General features: G+C 43.0%; 1 protein-coding gene across 1 annotated transcript in view; it reads right to left on the bottom strand.

The window, feature by feature from the left end:
• CCDC6 (coiled-coil domain containing 6) overlaps positions 1 to 12,963 on the bottom strand; it is a gene marked incomplete at its 5' end in the record, with an annotated part of 106,591 nt that overhangs the window by 14,199 nt on the left and 79,429 nt on the right. Inside the window, 3 exons of the mRNA XM_081104607.1 lie at positions 864 to 1,020; positions 6,509 to 6,669; positions 8,512 to 8,615. Coding sequence (XP_080960733.1) covers positions 864 to 1,020; positions 6,509 to 6,669; positions 8,512 to 8,615 — 422 coding nt within the window. The remainder of the gene's footprint in view (positions 1 to 863; positions 1,021 to 6,508; positions 6,670 to 8,511; positions 8,616 to 12,963) is intronic.

The following is a 12,963-nucleotide window of genomic DNA, read 5'->3' as shown; positions in this document are numbered from 1 at the left end:
AAGTAAGGCCAGGGCACCCCTGATCCAGAACAGGAAATCTCCTTGCAGAAATCACCTGGTTCTGAGGCAGGCTAATTCCCCAACTGCTGGGTTTCGCTGCTGACTCAGCAGTTTTTCTAAGGTGAATGTGCTGCTTATCTTCACAGTCACCTTGCTCCCAGCGTTGGGGGGTGGAGAGGGGAAGGAGGAGGTAGCGGGGAGAAAGAGGAAAGTCTGGATGAGAGAGAAATGCTGATACCACTTTCTCTGGTTAACCAAAGGCTGACTCTTATTTCAGCCCATTTCTCAGTGGGACAATCGGCGGGGGGGGGGGGGGGGGGGGGGCTTGATGATACTCTTCCGCAGATAAATGCAGTGCATTATTTTTTTAAAGTAACTGCAAAAAGGCTCAAAAGTTACCAAGAATGTTAAGGCAAGGCCTCTGGCTTTCAACAGCCTCCTGTCTCCTGCTAATTCCTTCACCCTGTGAGTGCGTTTCCTCGGGCTGTGCCAGGGCTCGCCTACCTGCATCTACAACTTCAAGTGCTCCCAGGCTTTAAACAGACGTAACCCAGGATCAGACCCGTTCACCAACATGCGAACTAGCCTCTCTACACACAACCCTGCCTCCACTGCTCCCCCTACCAAATAATTCTGGGAAGGACATTTCCCCACCTATCTTTTTGGGTTTAAGGAAAATGGTCACTTCATGTCCCCCATTCTCAGCATCTACTTTGATGCAGCGGTGTTCATCATCACACCAAATAAATGTTAGAGCCATCCCCTTCCACATCTAACAGGATGTGAACAGAGACCTTTTAGAGCCTTTGTTAAAATAAACCAAAAACAAACAAATAAGCAAGGTTCATAAGACCAGTGCACACCTTTCGTCATCCATTTCCAAGCTGGACTCGCTCTCGGAGAGCTGTCGACAGAGGGCTTCTCTCCTCTCCATCTCCCTCTGCAGCTTCCTCTGCAGCCGCAGGTTCTCTTCCCTCATGTGACGCTCCTCCTCCAGATACTGCGCCATCTTCTCTGAGTCTGAAAAGCCAGAGTTCTCAATGAAAACGTGGCCCTTGCACTCACTCACTCACTCACTCATTCACTCACACACACATAAATCTTGACCAAGACACCGGCAGTCCAGCTCCTGGGCTATAGACGAGAACTGCCTCAAGCCAGGAGTTCTCGCTCTCTCATACTTTAAATCTGGATTTAAAGTTTACCCTGAGTACCAACGTTTATCGATGATCTGCATTTAGACAAAAATGCAAAAAGCAGTGTTGGGAGTTTAGGCATCTTCACCCCCACTCCCTTGCCTTCTAAGGGGCCTGAGGTGGAGGAGGAAATGGTGGAGGTGCAGCTAAATCTGGACTTAGCAGCTACCAGAACTTCCTGCATTCCTGGAGCTCCGAGGGGAGGGGGCTCCATCAGGGAAACAGAACCAGCCCACAGGCTGCCCTCTGGGCACCATTTCTGCTGCCCCTCAACTCCAGACACAGCATGGCAAGTCACCTACGGAGCCTTCACACTGTCAGCACACCCACGGCGCACTGCGGTGGAGGCGCACTGAGAGCCAATGAGCTACAGCCTGCTGGGTAACGGTTATAATTCCCTTTTAAAAAATAGAAATTGACATAGTAAACAACTTTCATGTTTCAAATAAGATTAATTTTGATTGTGTGTGTATGTGTGTGTGTGTGTGTGTGTGTGTGTGTGTGTGTGTCTGTGACTCACTCACAGCCGTCCCAAGTCAGAGAGCAGGTAAAGACCTGCAGACAGCCTGGTTCTTGGGATGGCACCTTGGTTATGACAAATACCCCTTCCTGAGGAGCTGGCCATACAGGGGTGGGCAAACGAAGGTTCACAGTGGTGGGCACGTGAAACAGTTTATTCTTGTGTTAGCAGTTAGCAATTACTGTATTATTTACTTGTATTACAGCTGTAAACCTACTGCTGCCCACGGCTATCTGTTGAGGCCCCCACTCCAGCATCCATCTCCCAGCCAGAGCTGTCTAGCCCCGGGGTAGACACTGGACCTAGTCGGATTCTCTCTCCCAGATTCCTGAAATGCAGAACGGACACCTTCACGAGGCTCTAGAATCTCCTTCTGCTGAGTCCCTGGTTCGCAAGCCCCACCGTTGTGAGGTTATTCTGGGCAGCATTCTGGCACATTCCAATAAATGGCATCACATGACCTCCCCGCTCTTTTTCTGGTTTACCTCAGACAGAATCTGTTGTTACTAAGGAACCAAAATAACCTTACACAAAACTCAGTGTCTACCCATCTTCCTGCTTCTTCCTTTTCCCTGTCTTAGCCATGAGTTTGGAAAAAGTAAAACCTCAAAAAAAAGGGGGGGGGGAGGGGTAATATCTACTTCTCTATTCTGAAAAACAGCTACCCAGTCAAAGTGGCCACGATCACGTCTGAGAGAATTCTACAGGTTTTGCTCTATAGTTCCAGCCCATTCCAAACTTAAGAAGGAAGGAGCGGAATGCCACATTGGCCATTTCTCTGCCACAAACAGACCCTATTTCAACTCCCAAGTCCATCGAATTAGTTTCAGTTTTTAGCAACTCTAGGAAGGTCTGGTGCTTTAGCAAATAATGACTTTTGAGAATAAATATCCCATGACTTCTGAGACATCATCATTACAGAACACATAAAAGCTACAGGATATCCTTATTTTAGAAATTTAAATAAAAACACCAAAATTAATGAACACTATTATGGACACTCAACACTAGATCCCTCCGTTGTTCTCAATATAATCAAAACCCTGCTGCTTCATCCAGTTGCAAAAGTCCCTTTAATTGAAGGCATGCTGGGAAAATATTTACAAAGCACGCTTTTAATATACACGATTTAAATTACTCCATCCCAAATATGCCCGGGCGCAGCGTTTCTCAGCAGCGCTCCAGGAAGCATTAGATTGGCCCCTTGAAGTACTTATTGTTTCCAGAACCAGAAGGGCGCTGGCAGAGCAAGTTGCCTTTCTTTTCCATAAATAGGAAAGAAAGCTTCGCAGAACTGAGGGTTGATGAGACTTCAAGAATAATCAGTTAAGAGGAAACAGTTTTTCAAAGGAAACGGCAACGCTTTCACATCTGGGGAAATCAGCAGGGGGAACCCTAAAACAATAATCTACAGACAAGAAAGCCGGTCAGCAGGAGTGATGGCTGGAAGCCTTCCTGGCTGTTCAGCAGTTAACAGGCCAGCGTTGGCCGGTGTGGCTCAGTTGGTTGGGTGTTGTCCAGTGCACCAGTAGGACAGGTTCGTTTCTCAGTTGCAGGTTCGTTTCTCAGTCAGGGCACATGCCGGGGTTGTGGGCTTGATCCCTGGTATTGGGCATGCAGAAAGCAGCCATTTGATGTCACAGCCTCACATTGATGTTTCCCTCTCCCTCTCCCTCTCCCTTGCTAAAAATCAGTAAACTATTACTTAAAACAAACGAACAAAACCCCAGGGGAGCCAGAGGCATAGAGAAGACACCAACCAGGTCCAAAACTTCTGGGTGTTACTGACCCAGGCACAGAGAGATATCATTCCTTGGGTACCCTCTGTTGGCACACCATCACACCTGATTTCAAGAGACCAGACTTACTTCCAGAAGTCAGCTCTTACCTTCCCTCACGCAGAGCTCCCTAAGACGTAGGGGCCACAGTTTATGCACCCCCTATCTTCAGCCATCTTGCAATATCTAGTCCAAGATAGTCAACTGAGACTGACTTCTAGTCAGAGTCCAAAGAGGTGGTTTCCACATAATCCAAAGGTGACCTTCACAGTCTGCCTTCACTTTCAAGTTTATGGTTAGAAAATACCGATGCCCAGACCCCACCCAAATCAATGAAATCAGAACCTTGAGGAGGAGGACTCTCGACTGGTCTATTAGAAACTCCCCAGGATTCCAATGTTCAACCACAGTTGAGAACTATTGGGAGAGAGCTTCAAGTTCAGATCAATTGGACTTGGAGGATAAGGATGAGTGAGGTAGATGGATGAGGAAAAGTTATTAACTCATCCTCTAAACCCAATCCAAACCACCTGTGAGCGGCTGACGGCCACTTGCGGCTGTTCGGTTCGGCTTTCTCTGTCCCCACACTGATGGGTGCCTCTGGTGGTATCTGCAGTCTCTTCAAAGACCAAATAGTGCAGTAGGATGGAGGTAATGGGAATGAAAAACTCTTCCCAAATTTCTTCTAAAAATGTTGTCTGGGACACAAGGCAAGTATACATGAGCAAGAAAAATGCAAGCTGATGGCACTGGAAAGAATTCAGAAAGGTGCTAAAGGACACTGTGCCCAACACACCAACAACTCAAAAAACATTCTAAAATAACTAATATTTGAGAGCTCCTTGACTTGTTTTCATGAAATATATTTAGTGGTTCTCAACCCAGAGTATATGTCAGCATTACCTACATTAAAAAAACAGAGGGCCAGGCTCTACTCCTAGAGGAAGGCTAGAGACCTGTATCGAGTTAGACAGAATAACGGACTCCCAAAGATATCCAAATCCTAATTGCTAAAGCCTGGGAATATGTGACCTTACGTGGCAAAAGGGACTTTGCAGATGTTATTAAGTTAAAAACTCTGACATGGGAATTTGTCCTGGATTATCTGGCTGGGCTCAACAAGGTCCTTATAAGGCAGCGGCTCTCACCCTGTGGGTGGCGACCCCTTTGACAGTCGAACGACCCTTACACAGGGGTCGCCTAAGACCATCCTGCATATCAGATATTTACATTACGATTCATAACAGTAGCAACATTCCAGTTATGAAGTAGCAACGGAAATAATTTTATGGTTGGGTCACAACATGAGGAACTGTATTTAAAGGGCCAGGACGTTGAGAACCACTGTTATAAGGGGAAGCAGAGTCAGAGTGAAAAGGAGGTGTGACAACGGAAGCAGAGGTGGAAGTGAAGCCAATGGAACTAAGGGGCCATGAGCCAGAGCCTGCAGGCATCCAGCTGGAAAAAGCAAAGGAATGGATTCTCCCTCTAAGCCTTTTCCTGCTGACACCCTGACTTTAGCCCAGTAAGACTTCTTCTGAGCTTCAGACCCCAGAACTATCATATAGACATCGGCAAAAGTAAGTTTACAGTTGTCTGTATGAAAAATGATGCAATGACTAACAAATAATACAAGAATAAACTTTTGTTTTGTGTGCTCACAACTGTAAACCCACTTTTGCCCACTCCTGTATAGTAAATTGTGCTGTTCTAAGCTACTAAGCGTGTGGTCTTTTGTTACAGCAGCAATAGGAAACTAGCACATTGTGTTTTTTAAAGGTTCTTGATGCACCACCCCAGACTGAATAAGAGCTTACAATGAATTTTAGAAAAGAAAACAAAGATGAAATCACTGAAATTTACCCTGGAGGTGTTCTTGAACAGTAATCAAATGTGTGTACAGACGTTCATTGCAGTTACGGCATCACCAGCAAAAAGGGTCTATTGGTATGGGACTGGCTAAATAAAATGTGGTATAACCAAATAATCAAATACTGAAGCTGCCTTTTAAAAAAGGGAGTAAGATATCTCTATAAGTTGGCAAGGAAAATTACAAGATACAGTAAGTTAAAATAGAAAGATGCAAAAGAGTATATTCATTGTACTACTATTTGTATTTCAAAAGTTTATACAAACACATATACTTGAAAAAATGTATAAAAAATGGGTAATTGCATCCAGCTGGTGTTGCTCAGTGGCTGAACATCAACCCATGAACCAGGAGGTCACGGTTTGATTCCCAGTCAGGGCACATGCCCGGGTTGTAGGCTCTATCCCTAGTAGTGGGTGTGCAGGAGGCAGCCAACTGATGATTCTCTGTCATTATTGATGTTTCTCTCTCTCTTCCTCTCTCTGAAATCAGTAAAAACATATCTTTAAAAAAACCTTTTTAAATGGGTAATTGTCAGAATTGGGTGGTTGGGGATCAGAAATAAGAGAGACTTATTTTCCCCTGCATACCTTTTACTACATCGCCTATTTGAACAAATAAATAGGAACAACCTAAAAGCAGAAATAGCAGAGACCCACACAAATGCACAATGATCTCATCAAGTATTCAGAAATTTAGTTCCTTTGACTTCCAACTCAACACTCCGACCTTTTCCAAAATAATAAATATAAATTTCAAAAGCACTTATTCAAGTACCATGAACAAATATTAGCTATGGCTAAAATTTAGCAGTAAGTAAGATAAACACCCTAATCTCTGCCCCCCAAATATATTGAGGTCTCTTGCAATCCTAAAGATGGACGCAGGAGAGAAGGTTAAAAATATTACCCTGAAATTATTTGAATTATTTTTTTAGAAGAATTCTAAACTAGGTGCCTGGCCCTAGTACAGTAATTTTTAAAAAACAATGTATTCCAAGATGACAGGATAAACATGTATTGAAATGAAATACATTATGAATTTGATTAACACAAATCAAACAGTAAATGTCAGTAAAATCCTTGGTACTTGGTAAGTGGATTCATTCTGCAGACAGAAGACAGGGAAACCAGAGGCTACGTACGCTGTAACTGAGCGGCCCTCAGCTGCTTCTTCAGCCTCTCCACTTCATTCTTTAAAAACCGGATGTGGCGCATCATGTTTTCTGGAGAGTCGATCTCCATGGAGATGTCTCTAGGTGATGGGGGAGCTGAGACTGGCTGGTCTAATTTCTCCTGCAGGATTCTTTATGGAAAAGAAAAAAATCCAACAATGAAAAACTGTTTGCCTCTGAAAGACAAAACATACTAGCCAGAGGGCTTGTTTTAATAGCAACCTCCTGTAATGAATGAATTGCAGAACCAATTCACAGGGTTGCTGATCTCCTCTGCCCATTTCACATGAGCTTCTGGTCACCCTGACCTGGTATTCGGGTCCAAGGGCAGCGCTGAAGGACCCACCCTCCTTTTCCTTCCTTTAAGTTGCCACTGGTAATTAAGCATTCCTTAAAAAAAAATCTCTAACATTTGGTTCTAAGTAGTATGTCTGGCATACAGAAGGCTCCAGAGTTATCTACTCACTAAAGGTTTGACATGCTGATTGAGGACATGGAGATACTAACGGAATGTCACTCTCTCAAAGCTGAAGGTTTATGAACTGTGCACTTTCTATCTCCGTGGATGGTGGCATAACCTAAGAGACTCAACGTATAAAATTCCCTGCTGAAAACCAAGCTGAGGGCATGGCAAACTGATGAGAGGCCCTTGGCTCCTGGCCATAACTAAGGCAAAAAGTTAAAAGCAAAACAAAAAAATTATTAGGTTAATAATTGGCAGTTCCACCTTCCCCACTGATTATTGTTAAGCACATAAAATGCGTATTTGTTATATTCAACAGCTTTTGACTTATAAAATGTCAATTTCAGATTGCTCAACCCAATAATCTGCAGTAATTCGGTACTGATTGTGTTCTGCAAAGGGAGAATGAATGGTAACAGACCTCCATGTCCCCTTTTACAGGCTGCTGGGGGTGGTTTTGGTTTTGTTTTGTTTTTAACTTTTACCTTTGAGTTTGCTCAACGGCTCTAGCTGAGCAAACCAGTATGTTAAATGTTGTAATGGTCCCTACATTTATTACGTTAAATATTTTTCCCTAATTCCATCTATTAGTACAGCTACAATAATGCAAAACGCAGCTGGTTCAGCTACATCTTGAATATTTCCCTGTAGATATACAGTGCCTCTACTTGCCCTTTTCTTAAAGCCTGTGGTATATTTCTATTTTGCAAATCTTGAGATGAACTCAGAATGATTTATGGATTCATCCAAACACAATATTTATGGCAAAAGGACTCTGGTTAGCAAACAAAAGGTTCTTGTAAGGTGGATTAATGAACGTTTTCAAGAAACTCCCTTTCTACACCCATCCTTACATCCCTCATACAGAACTCCTCGCTATTCTTCAAGCCTGGCTCCAGCTACCCAAAGTCTGCAGCACTTAGAAATAAGGGCCTGACAGTACCTTGCACAGAGGGTTCAAGAAATGTTTGCCGTTGAATGACATTCCACATCCATGTACGTACATTTAACGCAAAGAATGCTAACCTTAAATGTGTACGAGCATTTCTTTGCAGCGAGTTTTAAGACAATTACATGGTAATTTTTCTATCAAAATCTCAGTCTTCCTAACAAAGTACATTTTATAAATATATAATAACTGCAGGCACGTAGTACATACGCTATGCAGTTTAGAAAAGAACTGGGGAAGCCAGCTCAATCAAGTAAAAAAGCTGAAACTATAGCCATCCTTCAGAACAATTTAAAGGTGAACAATAGCACCTTGACTAATTTCTTCATAGCCTCTGACACCAAATGGAAAGAAATTCTACTGGGCCAGTGCGAGCAAAGTGTAAAGAGGTGACCAACATGAAAAGAGGTCAGGAAGCTTTCAACATGTTTTTCATTTGACAAATTAAATGACGCGCATCAACCATGGAATTAAAGGTCCCATTGTTATTCTTCAGTCACACCCAGAACAGCACCCTGGCCACATACGCAATCCCGTATTAAACAGTAAGACTAAACAAACCGCTTTTCAGCTTCAAGTTTATCCATTCTTTTCCAGAGACGATTAACTAGTGCTTCTTGTTCTTGCTCCAAAGTATTTTCAAGGTCAATCTTCTCTCGTCTCAACTGGAGGAAGGAAAAGAAGTTTTACTGAGAATAGCAGGCCACTTAAACTTTGATAATTAGATTTCTTGATTGGACCATTATGACCCCTTTCCTTGGAGAAACTGCAAAGAAATGGCCAATTTTCTAGCACAGACACTTTAAATGCATCTAGTTCTTTCACTCTTGAGAAAACCAAGACAGGTTCATTCTTTGATGTTAAAGCTTAATTGCTGTCTGGTACATCACTTGTTTCAGCATTTATTCAAGGCACATGGAAAATCTTCCTTTAAGAGAGTTCGGGGGGAGTTCTGCTTACTAGTCATACCGGGACTTACCTGAATGTTTGTACCCCCATTCTGCCCCCCAGTCCTGCATGTAGTTCAACATTAAAGATTACACCAACATTTATATAAATACCTCAAACACCCATATTTGTCAGTGGGTGCACATAAATATGTCCCAAGATATAAAAATAGGCACAAAATTATAAACACCAAATTCACAGTACTGGTTACCTCCGGGGAGGTAGGAAAGAAGGGAACTTTGATTTGAGGAAAGGTATACAGTTGTGGAGGGAATCCCAAACTATTCTACTTCATAGAAAGAAGCAAACTGGGGAAAAGTTCACTTAACCAATCAATATTGAGAAATATGAAAATACTGACATCCACGCCAGACACTGGTTAATAAGGAAGTAGCAGGGAACCCAGAAGTCAGAAATGTCTGCCTTTGTGAACTTAGATTTTAATGGCGTCAAGATAGTAAATGAAACAAATAAATTACATATTTGGTAGAGGGTGATAAGGATATGAAGAAAAAGGCTAGTGAGAGGGCTAGAAAATGCAATGATCAGTAGACCTCACAAGGACAGGTAGAGGGAATGTGCTGCATCATTTTTTGTACTTGTCTATGTATTTGAGATATTAAATAATTTTAACAGGAAGTTTCTTTAAAAAGAGAGAAAGGCTATGTGACTGCCCCTATGCTGTCCCTGCAACCAAACCCAATTCACCTTTTCCATCACTGAGTCAACAAATTATCTGTGATTGCACAGCTGCAAAAACGCCACAGCGGCAGATTTCACGTTTCCCTGGGAGGTCACAGAGGCAAGCTCCTACTGATCAAAGATCCCTGCATAGGCAATAAAGTGAGACCAACACCATGTACAAAATGTAATCTTTTAACGTAACCGAAGTAGACTTTATCCAACAGGTAAATGAGCCTGGGTCACAGAGTCAACTGAAAATACAGCTTCAGGATTATTTTCTTTGCACGAGGGGAGTAAAGAAAGGGTGGTGGGATGTCAGAGTCAGTCAGACGCATTTTGTGCTGTGAAGCTGGGAATAGGCTAACTGGACGCATGCTCCTCAGAATGTTAAACAGTTCCTACCTGAAGCAATGAGAAAAGACCCGGAAAGCCGCAGAGAACTCCTATACAGCTTAGTGAGATTCTGTGCTGACCACATTTTTGGCCAAGCTTTGAAGTATGACTCACGGCCATTTTTTTTTTTTTTTTAAGAAACAACATTCTAAGGCATTTGCCCATGAAGGGCCCTGTTCCTGTGTTTGACTAAAAGCATTATAGCGAGAACTTGGCAGGCAAGAAAAAACTCACGTAAGGCATCATTTTGTAGTAGGGAAACTTATGTCCAGTTACGTTTCATTTTGGAGTAATCATACAGTGCTAGCCAATAACTCTGAACATCCAAAGCTGCCTTTGCCTATGGATAACTTACTAGACGTGTGGCTCTAGCAGGTACTCACCCGCTGTGAGCCTCAACGTCCCCATCTGTGAAATGAGAAGGTGGGCCTACATGGTTCCTGAGGGCCCTCTCAAAGCTACCCATTCTATCATTCTCCACCAGTGTCAGTCTCAAGACGGCCGCTGTCTTCAGTCTGGACTGGCTCAGAGCTAGAAGCAGTGAGACAAATCATCGAAACCGCCCATTTCATTTCAGAGCTGAAGGAACACAGGATCTTAAGAAGAAAGCAGGATTTGGGGTAAATGATGCTATGGGTTGGGAGTCTACCTCCTTTGCCAAGAATTCTTGGGAGTAGCGGGGTAAGGAGCAGCTTCCTGAGTCTGAGAGTATGAGGACACAGAGAAGAGAGCAGGACAAACGGGTTGAAAATGGACATGAATCTCAGCTTCTTCGGGCACCAGCTATCAATTTCCTGCCCGCTTCAGCAAACCGAGGCTTCCTGGGGGTGAAACTTGGGACTGCTTTACCAACTGGCTCTCCTAACTTATTCCCATGAAGTGGGCCGCACAGGAGGCCCCAGCTCAGCAGCCTAAACTTGGGTGTTTCATTACGCGGGCTGGCAGCGCTGTAGGAGTCCGTATTATTTAGCCCCCAAAGAGCAGGGTTTCCGGACTTGTTTTTTCAGCTTTAAAAATCTCTCAACTTTTCAGGGTCGCTGGGGAGTTCGGATGGACGTTAAGGGGCAGAGAAGATAGAGGGAATGGTATTATTTATGATTACGATGAAGTGCCCATTAAATTCCTTATCAGACTTGACCTTCCATCTCCTGCTCATTTATTTCCACAACCTACCCCTTTAGAGCCGAATACAGACACCACCAGTTCTGCCAATTCAGGCAGAAGGAGATTTCAGGTGCTTCTGACATTGTCCGTATCTCGAACAATCCTCAAATCTGGGAGAGTACTAGTATATGCTAAGTTTACAGGGTAAGTCAGAAATTTGTGCTTGAATCACGACAGCAGCCCAGTGGTGCATTGCACTCACTATGCTGGTCTCTATCTGTAATGCGCACCCCTATTCCTTTCCTAAGAATATCCCGTTGCTTTTTTTTTTATTCAGTGTTCATGCAATTGGCATCCGCTCATCCATCACCACACATCAAATTCTCAGGCTAACCCAAGCCCCTTCTGCCTGCTTTTTCTGGGAGCATCAATGGATATAGCTGATTCATAAACATACTCATTTGAAAGGCCGCCTTGTAATTAAGTCAGTTCAATGGACTGCCAGATTCTTTACTTCTCTTCAGTAGCTCTCCTTCTCATTACAGGTTAATTAACCTCAGACCAAGGGTTCTTATTATGTTCCCAAAATAAATACAGAACTCCTTTAATGGATAAACTTAGTGTGTATAAATTTAGCCAACTCATCTGAATTCACAGCTCTTCCTGCCTGTGTCTTCTCAGTGGGCAGATACTGACCTCCACCAAAATAGCAAAAAAGAGAGGGTGCAGCTGAGAGATGGCTCCCCACACTATCGGATTTCTGCCTCCCGGGAGCCTTTTCCCATTTAAAGAGAAGTATGACGCTGGCTGGGGTGGAGGGAGAGGTGGGGGGAAGGAACGCTTGGCAAGAACGTCTGATGAGAACGTCGGCCTCACCATGATACTCAGTCACAGAATTCTGAAAGGTTTTAATGGATCTTTTCAATCTACTTTGAAAAGTTTTAGTCTAACTACCATATAATCATTTCTACGAGAAAATATATTCCAAACACCTGACTTGAAAAACAAATTTTGGGGTCGGGGGTGGGCGGTAAGAGATTAAGATGTACAAACTGCCAGTTACGAAAAACAGTCCCAGGGATGCAAAGTAAAGCATAGAGAATATAGTCAATAATGTTATAATAACTATGCATGCTGTCAGATGGGTACTAGATTTAACAGGGTGATCACTTCATAAGTTACATAAATGTCTAGTCACTACGTTATACACCTGAAACTAATATACTGTGTATGTCAACTGTATTGCAAAAAAGTTTTTTAATAAAAAAATAATTTTGGAAAGCAGCCTATTACAACAAATCCGAGATAATAAAGAGAGGGCCCTGGCTGGTGTGGCTCAGTTGGTTAGAGCATCATCCTGAGCATCTTAGGGTTGTGGGTTCAATTCCCACTCAGGGCACAAACCCAGGTTGCAGGTTCAATACCAGTTAGGGTGCATATGGATGGCAACCAATAGATATTTTTCTCACACACTGATGTTTCGCTTTATCTCCCTCCCTCCTTCTCTCTCTAGAATCAATAAAAAAACACATCCTCAAGTGAGGATAAAATAAATAAGTAAATAAGTAAAAGTAAAAGAGAGGGGGAAGCTCGTGGAAGGGCTACCATATAAACTGAACTCAGACAGACAGATTGTGACAACATAAGTAAAAAGCACTTAGGATGATGATGCTATAAGGAGTGGACCTGATGTTTAAAAAGAGAAATAGCAGAGTACTTTCTAGATTAACCTAATTCATAGTTGGCTAGATTTTTTCTTTTTTAACAGGAAGAGGTAAATCCTAAGAAAACAACTGGGTGATGGGGATTAGCACAACAATCTCCCCAAACCTTCCGGTTAGAAAGTATCTGACGGCCATTAAAAGTCCAGCCCAATTTGCTACC

Source organism: Myotis nattereri, assembly GCF_964212035.1.
Source record: "Myotis nattereri genome assembly, chromosome: 13".
In the NCBI taxonomy this organism is placed as follows: domain Eukaryota; kingdom Metazoa; phylum Chordata; class Mammalia; order Chiroptera; family Vespertilionidae; genus Myotis; species Myotis nattereri.
This window is presented reverse-complemented; position numbering and strand designations above follow the sequence as displayed.